The following is a 21523-nucleotide window of genomic DNA, read 5'->3' as shown; positions in this document are numbered from 1 at the left end:
ACCATTCAGGGTAGCGGTTTATATCAGCAGTTACTCCCTACTTTCCCTTTAGAGCATCCACAATGGAGAGGATTTCATCATCTTTTAGCTCTCTCTCTCCTCAAAAAGGAGCTCCTCTCCATTGTAGACCAAAGCAAGAGGATCCTCTTAGCAAGAGGATTGAAGGAAATCCTCTTTTTGTATAGGAAATGGAGCCTCGGCCCTTGTGCAGAAGAGGATGATGACTGAGATGCAAAACACAGCTCCTTCCCTTTGTTTTGCTGCGTTTTCACAAGAAATGCTGAATTTCTTTTTTTTTTTTTTCTGTAGTGGGCCCACTTGATAGTTGTTTAAGTTTGTGGGGTATGTGTAAAGTAAGAAGAAGAGGATCCTCTGTGTTGTAGAAAATATATGGAGATGTTAAAAGGAAGATGATGAGTTAGTGGGAAATGAGGTGGAGGAAAGATAAAATGAGGTGTCAAGAGGAGAAAAGGAGAGAGAAAATATAAGAGGAAGAGGACCTCCTCTCCATTGTGGGTGCTCTTACTAGCCGAAATGACATATTACACAACCTGCAACAGCTTAAATTCATCCAAACATCAATCACCCAACACCTAATTCATCCAAAATCCAATTTCATCCAATAACACCAAATCATCCAAACTCCAATTTCATCCAAACATGTGACTTTGAACTTTAAAAACGAACAATTTTTTGTAAAAATTATGCAAATGGGATATTAAAAAACTAAACATTGAAACCTATCAAATAATTAATATCTCATATGACTATATTTATCTTTATACATAAATTATTCTAAACAGTCAAAATATAAACAGTAGAAAAGTCAAAATATTGCAATAAAAAAACGGAGGTTGCATTTTTTAAAAAGAGTTGTGGGCGTTGTGTGCTATGGCCTGTGGGCCGTGGGAACAAACCAACAAATTAATATGAAGGGCATTATTGTCCACACCATCATCTCTTTTTGTTAATTTTATTTTAATGTATTTTAGGTTCTCTTTTTAGTTTTTACCCCCTTCCCAATTTCCTAACCAATTCACAAAACCCTTCAATGAATTATGAATGAATAAATCACGCGCAAAAAGAGTTTCTCCTTCAATGAACACCCATTACAGAGCTCCCACGAGCTACCCTTCAATGGCGGATATCCTCACTTGAAATTTCTTCCTCCTTTTTTTTCATTATTTTATTCTTTTCAATTAAAACTCTTTTTTTTTTTTCCTTAATATTTGATCTCATTCGTTAATGGAGGAAAAAGTTTCCTCAATTCCCGATCACAAACTATGCGGTTTCCTCACAACAGTCCTCAAATCCCCAAACTCCGACCTCAAAACCCTAGAATTTCTCTCTCCTCTCCACATCTTCTCCCACAAATCCGACGTCGTTTTCAAATCAAATTCCGACATCATTCTCTCTCCTCTCTCCAACCACCGCATTGCTTCAACGGACTCACCTCTAAGTTCTTCTTCCTCTACGAAGAAGAAGAAGACGAAGAATGTTAAGACTCCGAAGAAGGCTGGGATTGTGCACGGTAATGGAACAGTGAGTGTTGTTCAACAATTGAAGACTCTTGTGAATCAGAAATGTTTGAAGATTGCTGTTAGAGTTGTTGGAATTTCAACTCCAGAGGAAGATTGTTGTGAAATTAGGGTTGCGGCGTTGGTAGATGTGTATCTCCCCCTTGCATTGTGGTCCGAGTGGCAGTTTCCGAGGTCTGCTACCACTGCTGCTGCTCTCTTTCGCCATTTGAGGTTCGTATTTTCAGCCTCGTCTTTTTATTAGTTGCAACGCTTTGAATTGTTGAAATAATTTATCTTGTGACAAAAAAATTCGGAGAAACTAGGTCCTGTTACGTTTCTAATATACAGTGTTCTTTGTCAAATTTCGCTTCTTATTTTTTTCCACAGTCCATTAGATGATGCACTCTGTAATGCAGTCTGTATGCATTACATTATCCTTGCACAACCTTTTTGAGTTAAACTAAAGTAAACTTTCTGTAGTTGTGATTGGCGGGAAAGAACTTCGATTCTGAAGGATGGCTATTACAATAATGTAGTTGGAGACGGTAAGAATTTATGGAATCTAGCTGACTGTCACGTTCTTGGATGTAAGCTGCATTCTGATATTTCTGATTTTTCTAAGAAAAAGGGATTTGAACTTCATGAAATTTTTAAGAGTTTACCTTGCTTGGGTGGAGATGTGAGGACTGTTTCATCGACAATTATACCTGAAGACGTGACTTCTACATCTGGCATTTGGGATTTAACAGATGATGTTGTGGTGAAGATTTTGTCTGATCTGCGTCCAGTAGATGTTGTGAGGGTTTCTGCTACATGCCGTCATCTTAGGTTCTTGTCTGTATCAATTATGCCATGTATAAAGCTCAAGCTATTTCCTCATCAGCAAGCTGCTGTTGAGTGGATGGTGCAGCGTGAGCGAAAAGCTGCTACTTTGCGTCATCCCTTGTATCTGGTATTCTCTACTGAAGATGGACTTACGTTCTACATTAATATTGTGTCTGGTGAATTAGTCACGGGGCTGGCACCAACAATCAAGGATTTTCGTGGTGGAATGTTTTGTGACGAACCTGGACTTGGTAAAACCATAACAGCTCTTTCACTTATTTTGAAGACCCAAGGAACATTAGCTGATCCTCCGGAAGGTGCGGAAGTAATTTGGTGCTCACATAATGGTGATGAGAAATATGGCTACTATGAGTGCAGTGGCAGTAGATACACTGGTTTTTCTGTCCCATTAAATGATCGAAAGGCCCAGTTCTCTCCTGATGATCTAATTCCAAAGGATCATTTTACGCCGAAGAACGCCAGGCTCCCAAGTTCTAATGGGCACAGTACACCATCTGTTTCTTCTTGTCCAGAAAGATTAGCTCTAGCATCATCTGCACATTCATCCTCGTCACGTAGGGAACGTTTAGCTAGCTGCACCAAGCGCTTGAATCGCGTTAAGAGAAATCTTCTGCTTAGATACGAAAGTAATTCTGGGGACTCTGAAGACAATAATTCACGAAGGTATTCAGGCAAACGGAAATATGCCACGAATGACGAGACTAGTGTTGCTATAAACAAGAACTTTGGAACTTCACATCCATATCAACTTGCTAGCAAGAGGTGGAAGAAGGATGCGGGGGATAAGTATGTTGTACTCAATGAAAATTGGATTCAGTGTGATGCTTGTCGGAAATGGCGGAGACTCTCTGATGACAATCTAGCTGATTCCACGGCTGCATGGTTTTGTAGTTTGAACACTGATCCCCTGTATCAGAGTTGCAATGATCCTGAAGAGTCGTGGGATTATCACGAACCTGTTACTTATTTTCCTGGATTTTGCAGCAAAGAAACTCCTGGAGGACTACCTCAAAATGTGGCATTCTTCAGTAGTGTCCTAAAGGAGCATTATGCATTACTCAATATTCAGACCAAGAAGGCTTTGACTTGGCTGGCTAGACTTCCACATCAAAAATTATTGGAAATGGAGACATTTGGATTGGTTCGTCCAGGTCAGGTGACTACAAAAGAGGCAAATGGATTCAATAAAATATTTCAAGCATTTGGCTTTGTGAAGAGGATGGAGCAAGGTGTTTGTCGGTGGTTTTACCCCAAAACCTTAGACAATCTGATGTTTGATCTGCCTGCTCTTCGAACTGCTCTTTGCGAGCCGTTAGACTCCTTCAATATGTACTTGTCACGGGCAACCCTTATTGTCGTTCCATCAAATTTGGTTGATCACTGGAAATCACAGATCGAGAAGCATGTGAAACAAGAGCAACTGCGGGTTTATGTCTGGATGGATAGTAAGAAACCTACTGTGCACAACCTTGCGTGGGATTATGATGTTGTTATCACAACCTTTAGCCGGCTCAGTGCTGAGTGGAATCCTCGTAAGAGAAGTGTCTTGATGCAAGTTCACTGGATGAGGGTCATGCTAGATGAGGGACACACCCTAGGGTCAAGCATAAATTTGACTAATAAAATGCAAATGGCAGTTTCACTGAGTGCTTCAAATCGTTGGATATTAACAGGAACTCCAACTCCAAATACACCTAGTAGTCAGGTTTCTCATATTCAACCTTTGTTAAAATTTCTCCATGATGAAGTATATGGAGAGAGTCACAAGAATTGGGAAGCTGGCGTCCTGAAGCCTTTTGAGGCGCAGATGGAGGAGGGTAAATTGCGCTTACTGCAATTACTGGAGAGGTGTATGATTAGTGCCCGGAAAGCTGACTTACAATGCATCCCTCCTTGTATTAAGAAAACAACATGTGTTGATTTTACAGAGGAACATGCAAAAACCTATAATGAGCTTGTTGTTACTGTTCGGCGTAACATTTTGATGGCTGATTGGAATGATCCTTCTCATGTTGAGAGTTTGCTGAATCCAAAGCAGTGGAAATCCAGGACTACAACTATCAGAAACGTCAGGCTTTCTTGTTGTGTGGCTGGGCATATAAAGGTATCCGATGCTGGCCAGGATATACAAGAAACTATGGATGTCTTAGTCGAAAATGGTCTGGATCCTCTTTCAGTAGAACATGCTCTTGTAAGATACTACCTCTCATATGGTGGTAACTGCCAGAGGTAAGATTGATTTCAACCTGTATAAAAAAACAAATCTTCGAGGCTATATTATGGTTGATCATTTTTTTTTTCTTGCATAGATGTAAAGAATGGTGCCGCCTACCTATTGTTACACCATGCAGGCATCTTCTATGCCTTGATTGTGTTGCCTTAGATAGTGAAAGATGTGCGCTTCCTGGATGTGATTTTTCATATGAGATGCAGAGTCCTGATATACGAACGCGACCAGAAAACCCAAATCCCAAATGGCCTGTTCCAAAAGATCTTATTGAGTTACAGCCATCATATAAGCAGGTAGGTTTCAGAATAGTCAAATGCATTGTTTCATTGGTTTTTCATTTGGCTCTTATTTGAAGTCTCTTTACTTCTTTCTTTGCAGGATAGCTGGGATCCAGATTGGCAATCAACTTCTAGCAGTAAAGTTGCATATCTTATTCAGAGACTGAAAGAAATTCAGGTTTCTACTAGACAAACACTTTGCTCAATGGCTGAGGGAAATCAAGGAGAAAGACCTCATGACTTCGATACTTCTCAAGAACCATGTTGCAAGCCAAGCATCAATTCTTTTTCTCAGGACCTTCCCGAGAAAGTTCTCATTTTTTCACAGTTCCGTGAGCACATACATGTAATCGAACAACAGGTATAAGCTGCTAGCTGCGTACATCTTATGTAGTTTATGAATCAAGTAAAGTTGAACATTTCAGTTATGTGTTTTGTCTGTCAGCTGGCTATTGCTGATATCAAATTTGCTGGAATGTACAGTCCTATAAATGCCAACAGGAAGGTATTGCCAAAAACATGCGTTTTTATACTTGTCCCTTCGTAATTTTAAATGATAGTGGCTGTTTAATGCTTTATTATTTGGGTAATGTACTTGAACTCCTGAATATGGTGCTGAGATTAATGAATATTTGTCAAAGGCGGGGTGATAATTAGAGTTCTTAATATTGGAATAAGCAAAGATACTCTCCTTATAATGTCTTATATGTTTACTTGTTCAGAAGAAGGCACTCACCATCTTTCAGTACGATCCAAGTTGTATGGTGCTTGTAATGGATGGAAGTGCTGCACTAGGTCTGGATTTGAGCTTTGTTACCCATGTGTTTCTAATGGAGCCAATCTGGGATCGAAGGTAAATTTCTGTTTAGTTGTGAAAAGAATTGTGGTTTAGTCTCATGTTTGGTGTTACTTTGGTTATGTTTCTTTTAACTACGGCAAGCAGAGCTTGGTTATGTTTCTTTTTCTACTGTAACATTGATTTGCAGCATGTTTAGTGTAGATGAGATCTTTAAGGTAAGCAGATTATGCACTTGGTATTCCCTGCTGAGGCAATTACTTGTGTAGTGATAGACTGAAAGGTCTACAGTGGTTGATTTTCCAATTTTGTGGTATGATGGTGGGTTTGGAGGGGGTGGGAAAAGAGAGTAAAAGGAGGGTGAGAGGGAAATAGGCAAGATTTTCGATGTCTTATAGTTTTATTTTGATACGTTAAAAGATGTGTAGATTACTGAATGTTGTCAATCCACGTGAAAGAAAGTGGGGATATAATAAGATGTTAACATGTTTTATTCCTTTATCTTTCGATTGTTTTCCTTAGTTGACTTTTGGCATAAATAAGGTGAAGGAAAAAACATGCTAACTAGAGTTTTGGAGCTGTGCATTGCTGGCACAGGGTATAAATTACAAATTGCCGATGAGTATATGTGGTGATCAAAATGGAGAGCAGGACACGTATTTTGCTTAAGAATGTTGCTTTTTTCAATTTGCCGAGTATTTGAACTGGGCAATAATGATTATTTGTATCTATTCGAACTTTTGGACTTTAGGGAGTTCAAGATAGACAAAGGGTACCCGACTTCTTGTCCTTCTGTGTTTTTGTTTGGTAAATTCTGTAATGAAGTAGTCAGATTCTGAAGTTGTTTTATGGAAGATCAGGAGGATATAATTTTTAAGTTATGTAGCTTGCATAAACTATGTTACTCTAGATAGAAGCAAGGCTGCATACATTTGGACCTTCCTGAGTTGCTGCTCCATTTATAGCTTGCCTTATTTTGTTTGATATATGAGGCTGTTTATCCCTTTACTTGGTGTTATTAATGGGTCTTCGCTGAATTTTGTTTCAGTATGGAGGAACAAGTGATTAGTCGTGCTCATCGTATGGGTGCGGTACGTCCAATTTATGTTGAGACCTTAGCGATGCGTGGTACTATTGAAGAACAAATGCTGGAGTTCTTGCAGGTCACTTACTCTATATTTTCTAGGCCTTCACCTCTCATCTGAAATAGTTTGTTCTGTCTGAATGATAATTGTGTTGGCTAGTTGGATGGAGGGTACCACCCAACTTCAATCCGTGTGTAGAGTGAACAGAGATCAGAGACTCTGTATGTTGGTTTCTACATGTGTGGCTTTGCCTGGAATTTCGCTTTATGTGTTCGGTAATGCAGTAGTCTCTTGTAAGCATACTTTTCTGGGCTTCTTGGTCTAAAATGGCATCTGTTATCCGATTTGCAGAATGTTGATGAGTGTAGAAGGTTGTTGAAGGAAGACCATGAGAAAACTGAACATGAAGGAGCTCGAGCTCACAGATCATTGCATGATTTTGCTGAGAGAACTTATTTGGCTCGTCTAAGCATGGTGCGAACAACGGCATAGAGGCAAGTTGTCTTCTCTATTAAATTCTTAATATAACTTTTTTGCCTTTATGCCTTTATTGTCGTTGTTTGATGTCTTTTTGGCTTGCTTCCGTGCTTATTTTCACAGTAAAAACTAGACAGTAAGAATTTTTTGTCTTTTATAGCTGTTGCCTAAAAATATTATTATATTAAGTCCTTAAATTATTACTGGGCAAGAGGGACAATGTTTGCTGATTTAGTAATTGTTCACAAGGAACTTTACATGAATCAAGTATTTTGAAAATAGATTTCTATCATGCTGAAAATATGAGAGAGATCAACCATTACAATCTGTCATGAGATCACTCTTGGATTTCATTAAACCTTTTTTGTAAAATTTAAAGTTATAAGGTTTTTCCAGTGGCTACAAAGAAATTGTAGCCATTGTAACTGTTTAAATCTCAGTCCTATTATTCCGATTGATCTTCCCCATTGATATTGTCGACCTTAATAAATCTAAAAATTTTAGGTAATAAAAAAGCTTTTACGTTTCTGATAAATTTCATGATAAAAATTAGACAACTTATAATAACTAGTACTTTTTATTTTTGGTAATGGGAATGTATTTGTATGTAAATTGTGAAGAAAATCATTGTTTATTTCCATAGTAATGTTAATTAATCCTAAAGTGTCTATTTTTCTTCTTAAATTTTTATTCCTATCCAGCACCACGTTGTAAGTGGTAATGAGTGGTAATGAAAATTGTTTTTCCTTGGAGAAAAAACACAAGCTTGATGGTTCAAATTGCCTCCCCATGGAGATGTTAAAGGATCTTCCCTAATATCATTACACTTTAAACTCATTCCCATTACCACCATTTTATTTACGACTACCAAACGGTCCGTGAAAGTAATTTAACTAATGCACCTTTTTCGATTAGATGGAGATAATACTAGAAATGATGTTTCCCTTGATATTAATATTTAGGTATTGATCTTCTAGTTTGGAGCTCAGTAGCTCTGCACTATTGCCTATAAATTATAGTTGTTTTGCATATTCTGATGTTTTTTTAAAAAAATTTGGTAAGATAAATGACATTAACGTCATCTCACAAGGCACTTAAATACAATCTACCCCAAAGCCCCCAAATCCCCCTTAATGAGAATCGAACCCACAACCTGCTGGTTGAAGATGAAAGACTTACCACCCTTCCACTCCCTCATTCTCGTTTGGCATATTCTGATGTACCCTTCCATTTATGATAGGTATACTGCCCGAGTTCAATGTTTAACTATGTCGTGTCTCTGCTTTTTATGTTAGGTAAACAGTTATCTCCAACCTCAGCTTGGCGAATGATTCAGAAGAGTCACTGCAGTTTCCAACCTCAGCTTGGCATATATGAATTTGCAGTTTTGGTTTTGATGTTTTTGTTGCCTATCCAGATCCATTACAGAATTGAAAGTGGTTCTTGGGGTATTATTTTTTTCCATCATATTGATTTTGTATAGAGCATTTATCAAAATCTTCTCTCGTTGTGGTGAGTAGATTCATCTAGAAATAAGCTTTTGATAGTTAGATTAGGTAGCTTGTTTTATATTGAAAAATAGCTATGTAATGGTAATCTGTAAATAAGATGGTCCTCTGTTATTAATTATGTGAGAATGCTTATTCATTTGGAATTGTTGTTATCCATCCTTTTAGAACGAGGTCTTATACAAAAGAATGAGGATATATGTATTTCAAATGAAACATTATTTTATTGACACCCTCTTATGTTTCTTGATTAGAACTCTCTATTATCCTTGTAGTAATTCTACGCGATTGGTTTTTGGCCTTGCCTAAAATTTTGTGATGTCTATCCCAGGCTTACGTCTTTTGTCGACAATCGAATAGTAAGTTAAATATATGTAATCCATGAAAATTATTTTGTTGGAATAATCAAGGTGTTAAAAAACAGAGTGCCATTAGTGAGATTCTCTTTCACTTGAAAAGACAAAGTTGATATTTGTAATCATACCTGAAACCATGAGTTCAAAAGTAAATCAGGAGAAGATTCTTACTACTTGGGTTTTGATGATATATTCATTATAGATCCGATTGGACATAGTGGTGGAATATGGGTATTATGGAAAAATGACGCTTATTCTATTACACCGCAAACATCATTGTCCCATTAGGCTCACTTTATAGTTCAAGAAAAATGCTCGTCTTTTGCTTTTTGGCTTACGGGCGTTTATGCTCCTGCCTAAAACATTGATAAAGCTCCATTTGGACCGACGTAAATGAATTTTTCTCCACTCTTCACCTTCCATGGTGCCTTATTGGAGATTTTAATGAACTCTTGCATATCAGTGATAAAAGAGGAGGGATTTATGCTACCCCTTCACGTTGTCAAATTCTTTCGAACTTCATATTCTCTTGTCAGGCCCAAGATGTTTGATGCTCTTCGAACGTCTTCTCTTGGAGGAAAAAATACGACGACCAATATATATATGAAAAACTTGACCGTTTGTTAGTCTCTCCCCAATGTGCATCAAAGTATCGAAATTCATTTTCTCCACTATGATGCTTATACTTGCTCTTATCATGCACCTATAATATTAACTACAACTCAAATAAGACAATATAAGTCAGCCAGATTTTGGTTCCAGAATGCATGGACTAATGATCCTAATACAAGAGAAATTGTTAGCAAATATTGGCATCAACAATATTTACGTTCGCATTTTGTAATATAACCCGAAAACTGCAGTTTATTAAACAAGAACTCAAATTATGGGCAAGGAAAAACTTTGAACATGTCCAACAGAAACTGATCAGAATCATACTAGATCAGTAAATGTCCAACAACAATTACTCCAGTTCCCTAGCAATCCTCATATTGAGCAGCACTTAGGACGACTAGTTCGTCAACGCGAACGACTATTAACATTCACTCAAAAGTTTTGGGGAAAATATTCTCGAAAACAATGGTTGACAAAAGGAGATCGTAACTCTGCATTTTTTTAATTCCAAGAATACTGCTAAATTGAAACGTCAATGCATTTTGTGTATTAAAAATCATTTAAATCAGTGGGTCGATTCCCCAAAAGAAATACACTATGTTTTTTTTTTATCAGAATTTCAAGACCGCTTTAAATCTGCTCGCCGGTGTCATCAGCCTATCTCCACGCTTTGCATCTCCCCTATTGTCTCTGATACAGATAATTCATATATAGCAGCTTCTATTTCTTATATATATAAAGAAATTAGAGATATTATCTTTAGCATTAACCCCACAAAATTCCCAAGATCAGTTGGTTGTGGATCTAAATTCTTCCAACAATATTAGGATATTGTAGGTCCTGACATCTGCAAAGCCATACATGTTTTTTTAAATCATGGTCACCTTCTGCGTAGTGTTAATCATATATTAATCACTTTGATACCGGAAACAACTACTCTTGAAAAGTTGAATCAATTTAGACCTATCAGCTTATGCATCACATTATATAAATTATCTCAAAATTTTTGGTAGAACGTCTTCGGCCAATTCTTGTTAAAATTATCAGCCCATTTCAAATGCCTTTACTCCAAGAAGGCTTATACATGATAATGTACTTATTGTTCAAGAAATCCTGAATATCGTTAACAAATCAAAAAGTAAAATGGGATGGTTTATCCTAAAATTAGATATGGAAAAAGCCTATGACCGTATAGAATGAGATTTTCTACCCATGCTCTTAAAAGTTATGGTTTTCACCATCAATGGATCAAATGAATCATGCAATGTGTCTCGACTGTCTCCTACTCACTCATCATCAATCAAGACACAACCTCTGTCTTTCACCCTTCTCGAGGACTTCGCTAGGGTGATCCTTTATCACCTTATCTTTTCATTTTATGTATGGATGTCTTTAGTCGACAACTGGATTTTGCAATGAAAAATTCATAATCAGGAATTGTAATCAAACTTGCTCCACATTCTCAGATAATTCCAAGGCTATTCTTTGTTCACGACGACTAACTATTTTGTAAAGCTAACTTAGATTCTGCTCATCGCCTCAAAAATATTCTATACTTTTTTTTGCCTTACTTCAGGGTAGTTAGTGAATTTTCATAAATCAGCGACCATGAATTCTAAACAAGTCCCGAATTCTAGACGAAGATCGATTGCTGGTATTTTCAATATGACCCCAAAGATTTTTTTGGGAAGGTATTTGGGGGTTATATTCTCCAATTACATAGCGATTTCCACCACATAGTTCAAAAAGTTGATAACAAAATTAATTCTTGGCACAATAATTTTCTCTTGAAAGTTGGAAAATCAGTTCTTATTCAGAGTCATTTAGAATCTTCCTCAGCTTATCTTATGGCAACGACTCAGCTTCCCAAGAAAATATGCTCTACAATAGATAATATCAATTGAAAGTTTTTCTGGCGCCCCTCAACGAACTCTTCTGGGCTATCCCTAATTGGATGGTCAAAATTTTGTTGGCCTAAAAAATATGGTGGTTGAATTTTCGGAAAACGACCTATGTAAATGAAGCATACTTAGCTAAAATGGGCTGGCGAATCCTTTCCGACAATACTCTCTCTGGCCAACTCTTATGCGCCAAAAATATCTTCGGAAATCTTCCTTCTTTGAGTACAAAGCTAAGTCACAAGACTCTCATATTTAGAAGTCCATTCTTTGATCTTGAGAGCTTCTAAGGAAAAGAATATGTTGGAAAACTGGAATTGGAACAACTGGTGTGCTAATCAAAGCCTTATTGAAATGCTAAATCTTTAAATTATGTTTATTGCCAATCAGGAGCTTACTGTTAGTAGTGTCATTCTTCCATCTAGGCAATGGAATATCTCTCTCCTTAATGAATTAGTCCTATCCCATATCATCTACCTTATCTTAGGGATACCTAGCTATCCATTGCTATTCCATCCCAGATGTTCTTTGTTGGGGTCTTACTAGCTCTGGTAAATTTTCTGTTAAAACAACCACCTGACCGCCCATGGCATTACTCCTAACAGTATTCCTTGGTCATTTAACTGGATATGAAAAATTAATATATATATCCCCTAAAGTTCAAGTTTTTCTATGGCAATGTCTACAAAATGGTTTGCCATTAAAAAATTCAATTTAGCCGACCGTCAAATCACTAATGACGCTCTTTGTCCTCTTTGTAAATCTAATAATGAGACTCTTGACCATTTATTTTTCACATGCACTCTAATTAGTCAATATTGGAACTCAAATTATATACGACCAAAAACCCGTTATATAGTGCCTCATGATCTTGTACAATGCCTAACGTGTCTCTGTCCCTACCCTCATGCCTTGCAATTATTATGTTACAATTTGTGGAGTATTTGGAAGGACGCAATTCAATTATCTTCGAGGAAATTATGCTTAATTTAAATCGTATTTATTACAGTGCCTGACATTTGTATTTGGAATGGACTACTCGAACTATGATGGATTTTTCCTTTACTATCTCTACAATTCCTTGTCGCAGGTCCCCTATTTCCATTACAATTAGCTGGAAACCTCCCTCCTCCAATTGCTTTAAGCTAAATTTGATGGTTTAGTTATTGACTCATCAGCCGCTGCGTGCCAGTGTTGCCATTCGTAACTCCGCTGGTCTTTTTGTGGCCGCTCAAGTTTATCGATTTGGCTAAACCTCATCTCTCGTTGCTGAAGCCTGGGGATTAAGAAATGGACTGATACTTGTTATTCCGCAACATATTCAAGATCTATATATTGAAGTAGATAATCAAGTAGTTATAAGAGTGTTGCAAGGGCATTATACTTGCCCCTGGACTATCCAAACCCTAATTGATGACATTCGATATTTGCTTCGGCAGTTTAGATTCTACACCATTAAGCATATTTTTCGGGTAGCAGATCTTCTATCAAAAAAAGGTCATAATAATTCTGTTGCTCCGATTGACGTGGATATTTCTATGGAACCTTTATTAAATAAATTAGTTCTTCTTGATTCGTTAGGAGTCTCCCTTGAGAGAAGGGTGTCGTAACTTTCATTATGTACCAAAAGAAAGAAAAAAAAAGAAAAGAATGAGGATATAATATTACAAAAGAACTGGAGTATAATATTCTTACGAGCAATTCTATATTCATCTTTCAAGTAAATTAAATAGGGAAATTAAGTGGCATTTTATAATAAAAAAAAGAAAATATAGGACGATTAAAATGATTCAAATGTAGTTTATGATGTAAAGTTTACAAGATAGTTTCTCTGTTTAGGAATAGTTGCACCATTTACATAATGTTGACCATTCACATCAATTATCTCGGTGATTTATATTTTAGGAAAAATATAATCACATGGAATTTTATTAGACTTGTCTCAATGTAATTGTTTTTAATCAACTTTTCATGATTTTCATTTATTCATAATTTAAGATATTAATATTTGAAATCATAGGTAGGCAATCGTGAAAACTTGAAATGATGCAACTATTTCAAAATAGGAAATATAGTGTGAATGCTTCTGAAGTAATCAAAAAAGCATGAGAGTGAAAGAAAATGAGAGAGAGTAAAAAACACTCAAAATTTCTCAACCCTCCCTCCACCTCCTCACTCGTCAACCTGCTCCCCACCAGTTCCTCAAAGGCTGCCCCCATAAGCAAGATTCCTCCTCCACTTAGGGATGTCAGCGGGGTAGGTAAAGTAGGAGACGATCCCCGCCCCAATTGGACGGAGATGTGTCTATGATTAGCGGTGATTAGGCGGGGATGAAAAATTTACCTGCCATGGGTGGTGCGGGTGTGTATCTTATTGCTCTCCGGAAAGGGTTTTATAGTACTAAATGCTCTTTGGTGCTAAAAGATCCTCCATACTTGCTTATGGGTCATGGTTTAATTTGTGATGTATGATTTAGGTCCAGTCATTGATGTCGGGTTTCTAACCCTCCTTAGCTTTCATAAACCAGTACCTAATTTAGCTTCACTACTTGTCGGAGTTGCCAATAGAATCCTACCGACGTGACACTCTCGTAAAAATAGGAAATGGAGTAGGGAAAACAATTAAAATTGATTCTCACTCATTAGAAGGGGGAAAAAGAAGGTTTGTAGCTATTTGCACGCTCATAGATAATTGAAAAACTTATCTTAGATCTTCTCGCTGGGAGGAATAATCCAGAATTGGTCTTTGTGAAAGGTCCATGGTCGTGCAACTTATGCCACAAAAGTGGGCCATTCCAATAAAGTATGTCCCTCCAACCCTAGCCAAATTCAGAATCTATAAAACTTGGTGATAACGGTGACATTGGAGTTGAGAACTCCCAGGCCCAGCATCCCATCGACGAATGGGTTTCGGTGAAGAACTAAGCTTCAAGGGACATTAATGAAACAAAATTTTTTGAAAAATTTGCTATCAAATTGACCTCAAAAAAAGCATAGGAAAGTCAAAAAGAAAAAGTGACGGTTAATGTCAGAGATGATGTGGACATGGCTTCAAATAGGGAAACATCCTTAACGGCAGAAATATGTTCGAAACCCAAAATCAGTTTACATTCCTTCAATCTTTGGGAAATCCTGATCATGAATATTCTATTCTCCCCTATCTCATTACAAAACGTGGCACTTCCCCTTTCTAATGTTTCAGAATTTTCCCCGAGAGATGATGATAAGGGTGTTAATAATTCTGTTATAATGTTGGCACCAATAGCAAACATTATGTTATTGACAGTTGTTATGATTTGTTGTTGAGCTATAAATACTTGTAATTAGTTATGAATAATCATCAATCATTAAATGAAAGCTAAAATTTCCTTCTATCTCTCTTCTCTATCTCAATTTTGAATTCTCTCTTCCTCTATTTCTTTTATTACCTCCCTATATACATTCTGTTAATTATGTTACTAAGCAGTTGAGCGTAGCTCCTGCATCATTGGTATCAGAGCAAATCTTGATCAATCTTGTGAAAATTAGACCAATGGAATCTCTGTGAGTTTCCGAGTTCATACATCTAAAAATTGTTTCAATTTGAGTTATATCCCAGTCACAAATTGACACCCTATTTTGGAAGACTTATGAGAATTGTGATCATTCTGGCGCCTCAAACTCGTAGAGTAATTGCAATGGAAGGTCAATTTAAGGCTTTGGAGTAGAAATTGCAAGATCAATCACAGAATTATGATGATCAATCTCTGCAAATTCAAGATCGGTCCAAGAAAATTGATAATCTAATGAATGCCATCATAGAGCTGAAGAACAAAATGGGTGATTCTTCCAATGAAGGATCAAGATTTGGATGTAAGGAGGTTAATTCACCACAGGGTATACACCTAAATCCTCTTTTCCTAAATTTGATGGCACAAACTGTAGAATTTAGGTTAAGAAATGCAGTAAATACTTCAATTTGTGCAAAACTAGTGATGAACAAAAAGTAGACTTAGCTGCTTTAAATATGACTGATAAGGCAGAAAGATCGGTGACTAGCTATCTATCTGCAAGAAGAAATGTAGATTGGCCTGAGTTTGTGATGGATTTAGCAGCTAGATTTAAAGATGAAAGAGGCATGAATATGGTAGAATAGTTTAACAAACCAGAGCAGACCAAATCTCTTGAATATTATTTGGATGAATTTGAGGATTTGAAGTCTGATGTGATGCAAACTCGTCACTCTTTACCTGAAAAGTTTGTATCGGAAAGCTTCATTGGAGGTCTTAAGCCTGCTATTAAACCATTTGTTGAGTAGGCTTTCAAGCCTGCAATAATGGCTGAGACAGTGGAGTTTGCAAGACTACAGGAGGAAGCTTTAGCTGTTAATTAAAAACCTCACAAACCTTACATTCCTTATTCCAAGCCTTTACAAGCCATTCCTTTAAATGCTAATAAACCCCCTCTTCTACCCACACCTCCTACTAAACCTGATTCATTACCTCTAACTAAGTTTAATCTTAGGCCAGCTATGAACTTTAAGCATATTCCAACAGATGTGAGAGCTGAGAAAATTACTAAGGGGTTGTGTTACTATTGTGATCAACCTTATGATAGGATTCATAAGTGTCAATTTAAAGAGCCTAGGTCGTTTACAGTAGAAATTGATAAAGGGGGTGATACTGAGGAGGATGAATTAAATGAACCTCTCATCTCTATTAGTGCTTTGTGTCACAATCAGACATTTCAGACAATGAGAGTGAAAGGTACGATGAAAGGGAAGTTGTTTGTCTTAGGTAATTCTGGAAGTACACACAACTTCCTTGCTTTAGAGTTAGCTAAGAAATTGAGGCGTGATATAAAAAGTACTCCTACTCAGGCAGTTTCTGTGGCTAATGGCAACCACTTGGATTGTAAGCATGTTTGTAAAGGGTTTCAATGGGAGATGCAAGGCCATGTGTTTGGGACAGAGGTGATGTTAATTAATTTGGGTGGTTGTGACATGGTTCTAGGCATTTAATGGCTAACTACCTTAGGTCCAATTTGTTGGGACTTCAAGGAGTTGCTCATGCAATTTGATCGGGATGATCACCCTTTTATTTTGAGAAGGATACATACTTCATAGGTCAAAATGGTGGATGTGCTCCTTTAGTTAAAATGCTTAACACTGTTGTTGAGCTTTCTCTGTTGTAAGTCAAAGAAGTTTCTTTTATGGAGATACAGTCGCAGCAACCACCTTCTACTACTTGTCCTAAAGAGCTGGAAGTTTTGAAGCTTCAATTTCTGGACTTCTTTGCAAATCCTGATTCTCTTCCTCCTCATAGGGGGGTGTTTGACTATACCATTACTTTAGAGCCTGGTGCAAGACCGGTCAATGTTAGGCGTTACAAGTATCCCCCTGAAACAAAGGGATATATAGAGCAATTAGTGAATGAACTCCTTAAAAGAGGCATAATTCAAATAGTTCAAGCGCTTTTGCTCACCAGTGGTCTTAGTAGGGAAGAAAGATGGGACATAGAGACTATGTATAGACTACATAGAGCTCAACCACAATACTATGAAGAACAATTTTTCTATTCCAGTTGTTGATGAGCTAAGTGATGAGCTAGCTGGTGCTTCAATTTTCAGCAAGCTTGACCTGAGAGCAGGCTACCACTAGTTGAGAGTTAATGATCAAGATGTTCATAAAACAGCTTTCAGAACACACTCAATGCGTTATGAATTTTTAGTCATGCCATTTGGCTTGACTAATTCCCCTGCTTCCTTCTAGGGATGGATGTACAATGTGTTTAAACGATTTCTCAAAAGGTGTGTGTTGGTGTTTTTTGATAATATCCTAGTCTATAACAAATCTTCAGATGAGCATTAGGATCATTTCACTCAAGTCTTCATTCTGATGAGACAGAACACGATGTTTGTAAAGGCTATCAAGTGTTGCTTTGCCATAGACATAGTTGAATACTTGGGCCACTATATCTCCTCTAAAGGAGTGGAAACTGATCCTAACAAGATTTCGCTGTGGAGAGTTGGCCTGTGCCTCAGATTATGAAAGAACTAAAGAGTTTCTTGGGACTTGCAGGGTACTATAGGAAATTTGTGAAGCATTATTCCTTGATCAACAACCCCTTGACTGATTTGCTTAAAAAAGGAGTTTTTGAGTGGACTGAAGCAGTTCAACACTCTTTTATTAAGTTGAAACAAGCTTTGGTGTCAGCACCACATCTATTCTAAACTTTAATAAGGATTTAATGGAGATTGGTGCATCAAAGCAAGGCATATGGGTTACGTTGAAGCAGGATAACCACCCTTTAGCCTACATTAGCAAAGCTTTGGGGTCCTATATGGCAAAAGCTTTCAGTTTATGACAAAGAACTTCTAGCCGTTGTATTTACAGTTCAAAAGTGGGAGCATTATCTTATGAGCACACATGTTGTGATCAAGACTGATCAAAATAGTCTAAAATGCTTTTTGCAACAAAAAGTTCCCACTCCCTTCCAACAGTTTTGGCTCTCCAAACTCATGGGATTTTACTATGAAATCAATACAAGTGTGGGAAAGAAAATGTAGTTGTTGTTGCCATTTCTAGAGTCCAATGAGCTACTCTAGGAGTTGCTGTTTTGTGCATGGCTATATCTCAGTCCTATCTTTTGATCTCATAGCTCTCGTACAAGCAAGTTATGTGCTAGATTATAATTTAAACAATCTGCGCACTCAGCTACAACATACTCTTACAGTGGGTCACTACACCTTCAAAGATGGCATGCTTAGAAGAAAAGGGAAGTTGGTGCTTGGGCCTAACACTAACTTGAAGCACAAGGTTAGTAATTGGCTACATGCTGCTCTTGAAAGTGGACATTCAGGGAGGGATTTAACCATTAGAAAGGTTAAAAGTCTCTTTTATTAGAAGGGTTTAACTAAGGAGGTTAGACTCTTTAATAGCCATTTCCAGGTTTGTCAAGCCCCTAAATATGACACTACAGCTCACCATGGACTCCGGCCTGCAACCTCTTTCTATACCTGAAGCAGTTTGGATTGACATATCGCCTAAGTCTGGTAGCTATGATGTGATTTTTGTGGTAGTTGATAGGCTTAACATATACAATCACTTTATAGCATTGTCTCACCCTTTCACTACCATCCAAGTAGCTCAGGTTTACTTAGACAATGTCTTCAAGCTTCATGGTTAGCCTAGAAACATTGTCAGTGACAGAGATTGTGTCTTTCTTAGTCACTTTTGGATAGTTTGTTCAGCCTCCATGGGACTAAGTTTGTTCTCTCCTCAGCCTACCATATTAAAACAGATGGTCAAACTGAGGTTATCAATAAATGCCTATAGACTTATCTTAGGTGCATGTCTAGTGAGAAAGCTAAAGATTGACATACTTGGCTACCCTTTGCTGAATGGTGGTAAACCCATTTTCATTTAGCCATTCAGTTAACAACCTATGAGGTGGTGTATGGCCAGTCTCTCCCACTTCACCTTCCTTACCTCCCTGGTGACTCTAATGTTGAAGCTGTTAATAGGAGTCTACAAAGGAGGGAAGATATGATTTCTCTACTTAAGTTTCACCTATTGGAGCTCAAACAAGGATGAAGCAACAGGCTGATAAAGGTATATCTGACAGAGTGTTTCAAGTAGGGGATTGGGTGTGGTTGAAGTTGCAGCCCTACAGACAACAATATGTGCAGTCCAGGGCCAATTACAAGTTATCTCCTAAGTTCTATGGTCCATTTTAGGTGCATTCTACTGTGGGAAACGTGGCTTACAAACTTAATCTTCCTACAGATGCTAAGATACATGATGTCTTTCATGTATCTTAATTGAAGGCCTTCCATGGTACTCTTCCTGCGGCAACACATATAACTCCTTGGTTTCATGGTCAGGAAGCCTCCACAGTTCATCAACCTCTTGCCATTCTCGACAGAAAGATGGTTAAGCCTCACAATCCTGCTCAGGTTCAGTACTTAGTTCAATGGGCTAATTCTTCTCCTCAGGATGCTACTTGGGAGATTGCTGATGTTTTTGAAGGAAAATTCCCTGAGTTTATGGCTGCTCTTAACTTAGGGTCAAGTTCTCTTTAGGGGGGAAGGAATGATAAGGGTGTTAATAAATCTGTTATAATGTTGGCGCCAAGAACAAACATTTTGTTACTGACAGTTGTTGTTATGATTTGTTGTTGAACTATAAATACTCTTAATTAGTTCTGAATAATCATCAATAATTAAATGAAAGCTAAACTTTCCCTCTATCTCTCTTCTCTAGATATCTCAATTTTGAATTCTCTCTCTATTTACATTTAGTTATTTTTGTTACGGTTATTTCACCAAATACCCCTGACAAAAAAATTCAATTCACCAAATACCCCCATTTTTACAAAAATTCACCACATACCCCTAACCTTTAACAAAATTCACCGGATACCCCTGACATTTCAAAAAATTACCCAAAATGCCTTTTGGCTAACGAATGTTAGTGATCTGTTAGTGATAAATATATATTTACCATATACCCCTAAGTAAAATATTAATGCACCATATACCCTTTATTTTAAATTACTTGGGACGACTATTTTTCCAGTTTAAAAAACTAGCAGTTAGTTTTATGTTGCATTAATTGCTGCCTTTATAATACATGGACCCAATACCCTTTCCTCACCCTTTTGTTATTGTAATTCTAAGGAGGTTTGCCATGAGTTAATCAAACAATTCATCCACACAATCTTCATACATAAGAGTACCTAACTCCTATTGTACTTGTAGAATAAAATTTACAGTACGAAGCTCTGAAACTAACAACAAATCCTCAACGACTGTATTATAAGTCTAATACATGCAATAATTTCATATGGTGCAAAGAGAGTGTGTAGCATTATCTGAGCAGCCAACACGATTCTCCACTATGCAGAGATGAGGTAGAAAGTTCAGAGAAGAACAAGATGAATGAAGAGCTGAAGCACTTGAAGAAGAAACTAAAGCAACAACAAAAACTAGTAAATGCAATAATAAAAGTAGGAATACTCATGTTTGTAGTTATAATATTTGTAATATTTAAGTGAAGAACTGTAATTGTTGCAAAAGACCAATGTAATGTTGTTTAGCAAAAAAATTAGCATGTTTAAACTGTTGTAGCATCAACTAAAAACCTAATGTAGCAAAAAATCACCATTTCAACCACTTCCTAAGGTAGCATCAACAAAATGATAGGCCCTACATAATCACAAAAAACAAAATAATCTAAGGCTAACTAACACTGTTAAGGATTTCTTCTTGTTAGTCTTTGTCTTCTTAGCTTTAGGTTGGCTGGTTGAGGCACTTGCAGCATCTGTTTCTTTCCTTTTTCTTCCTCTCTTCTCAGTCCCTGTTGCAGCTGATGTAGATCCTTTCTACTTCTTGGTTTGTGCAATTGTTCCACCTCCATAGGTCCTTGCATTGTGGCCCACTTCTTTACATTTGTTCACTAGTAGAATAATTGCTTATTGATGCGGTGATATTGCTGCGGTTTTACCCATACGCAGCAATATATCATGTAAAAAGAAAAGTTAAATATAAAACAAAGATATTGTTGCGGTTTCGATCTAAAACCGCAACAATATGGTGTCAACAGGAATTTTTTTAAAAAAAGTTGACTATTTGACCAAATATATTGCTGTGGTTCTTGACAAAAACCGCAACAATATATTAAAATAATATTAAAAAATAGATTTTAATATATTGCTACGATTTTTGACAAAAACCGCAGCAATATCATTAAAAAATATTAAAAAAATATATAAAAGGCGCTACTTAGGTTTTTTTTTCCTCATTTCCTTTCTCCTGTAACTTAGGCGCCTCTCACTCCTCTTCTCTTCCCTCTCACTCCTCCTCTTCCTTCTCACCTCTGCCTTTCCCTTCGGATCTCACGCGTCTCTCTCTGCCTTCCCCTTCGGATCTCACGCC

At 37.2% G+C, this 21523-nt stretch overlaps 1 protein-coding gene across 2 annotated transcripts; it reads left to right on the top strand.

Annotated features, from left to right (window-relative positions):
* The first annotated feature begins 996 nt into the window (after positions 1–996).
* On the top strand, positions 997–8972 carry LOC104887518 (F-box protein At3g54460). 2 transcript variants are annotated; one of them, XM_010672170.4, is made up of 9 exons: positions 997–1751; positions 2001–4595; positions 4676–4889; positions 4975–5235; positions 5320–5379; positions 5597–5727; positions 6719–6833; positions 7107–7249; positions 8536–8972. In XM_010672170.4, the coding sequence occupies exons 1-8, from the start codon at positions 1246–1248 to the stop codon at positions 7245–7247; spliced, it is 4023 nt and encodes a 1340-aa protein (XP_010670472.2). In that variant the 5' UTR covers positions 997–1245; the 3' UTR covers positions 7248–7249; positions 8536–8972. The 2 variants fall into 2 exon arrangements, with proteins under 2 accessions (XP_010670472.2, XP_010670471.2); XM_010672169.4 differs by having other exon boundaries at positions 8528–8972.
* Positions 8973–21523: the final 12551 nt, after the last annotated feature.

Source organism: Beta vulgaris, chromosome 2 (assembly GCF_026745355.1).
Source record: "Beta vulgaris subsp. vulgaris cultivar EL10 chromosome 2, EL10.2, whole genome shotgun sequence".
Lineage (NCBI taxonomy): Eukaryota > Viridiplantae > Streptophyta > Magnoliopsida > Caryophyllales > Amaranthaceae > Beta > Beta vulgaris.
The sequence above is the reverse complement of the archived record's forward strand: the minus strand, read 5'-3'. Positions and strand labels throughout refer to the sequence as shown.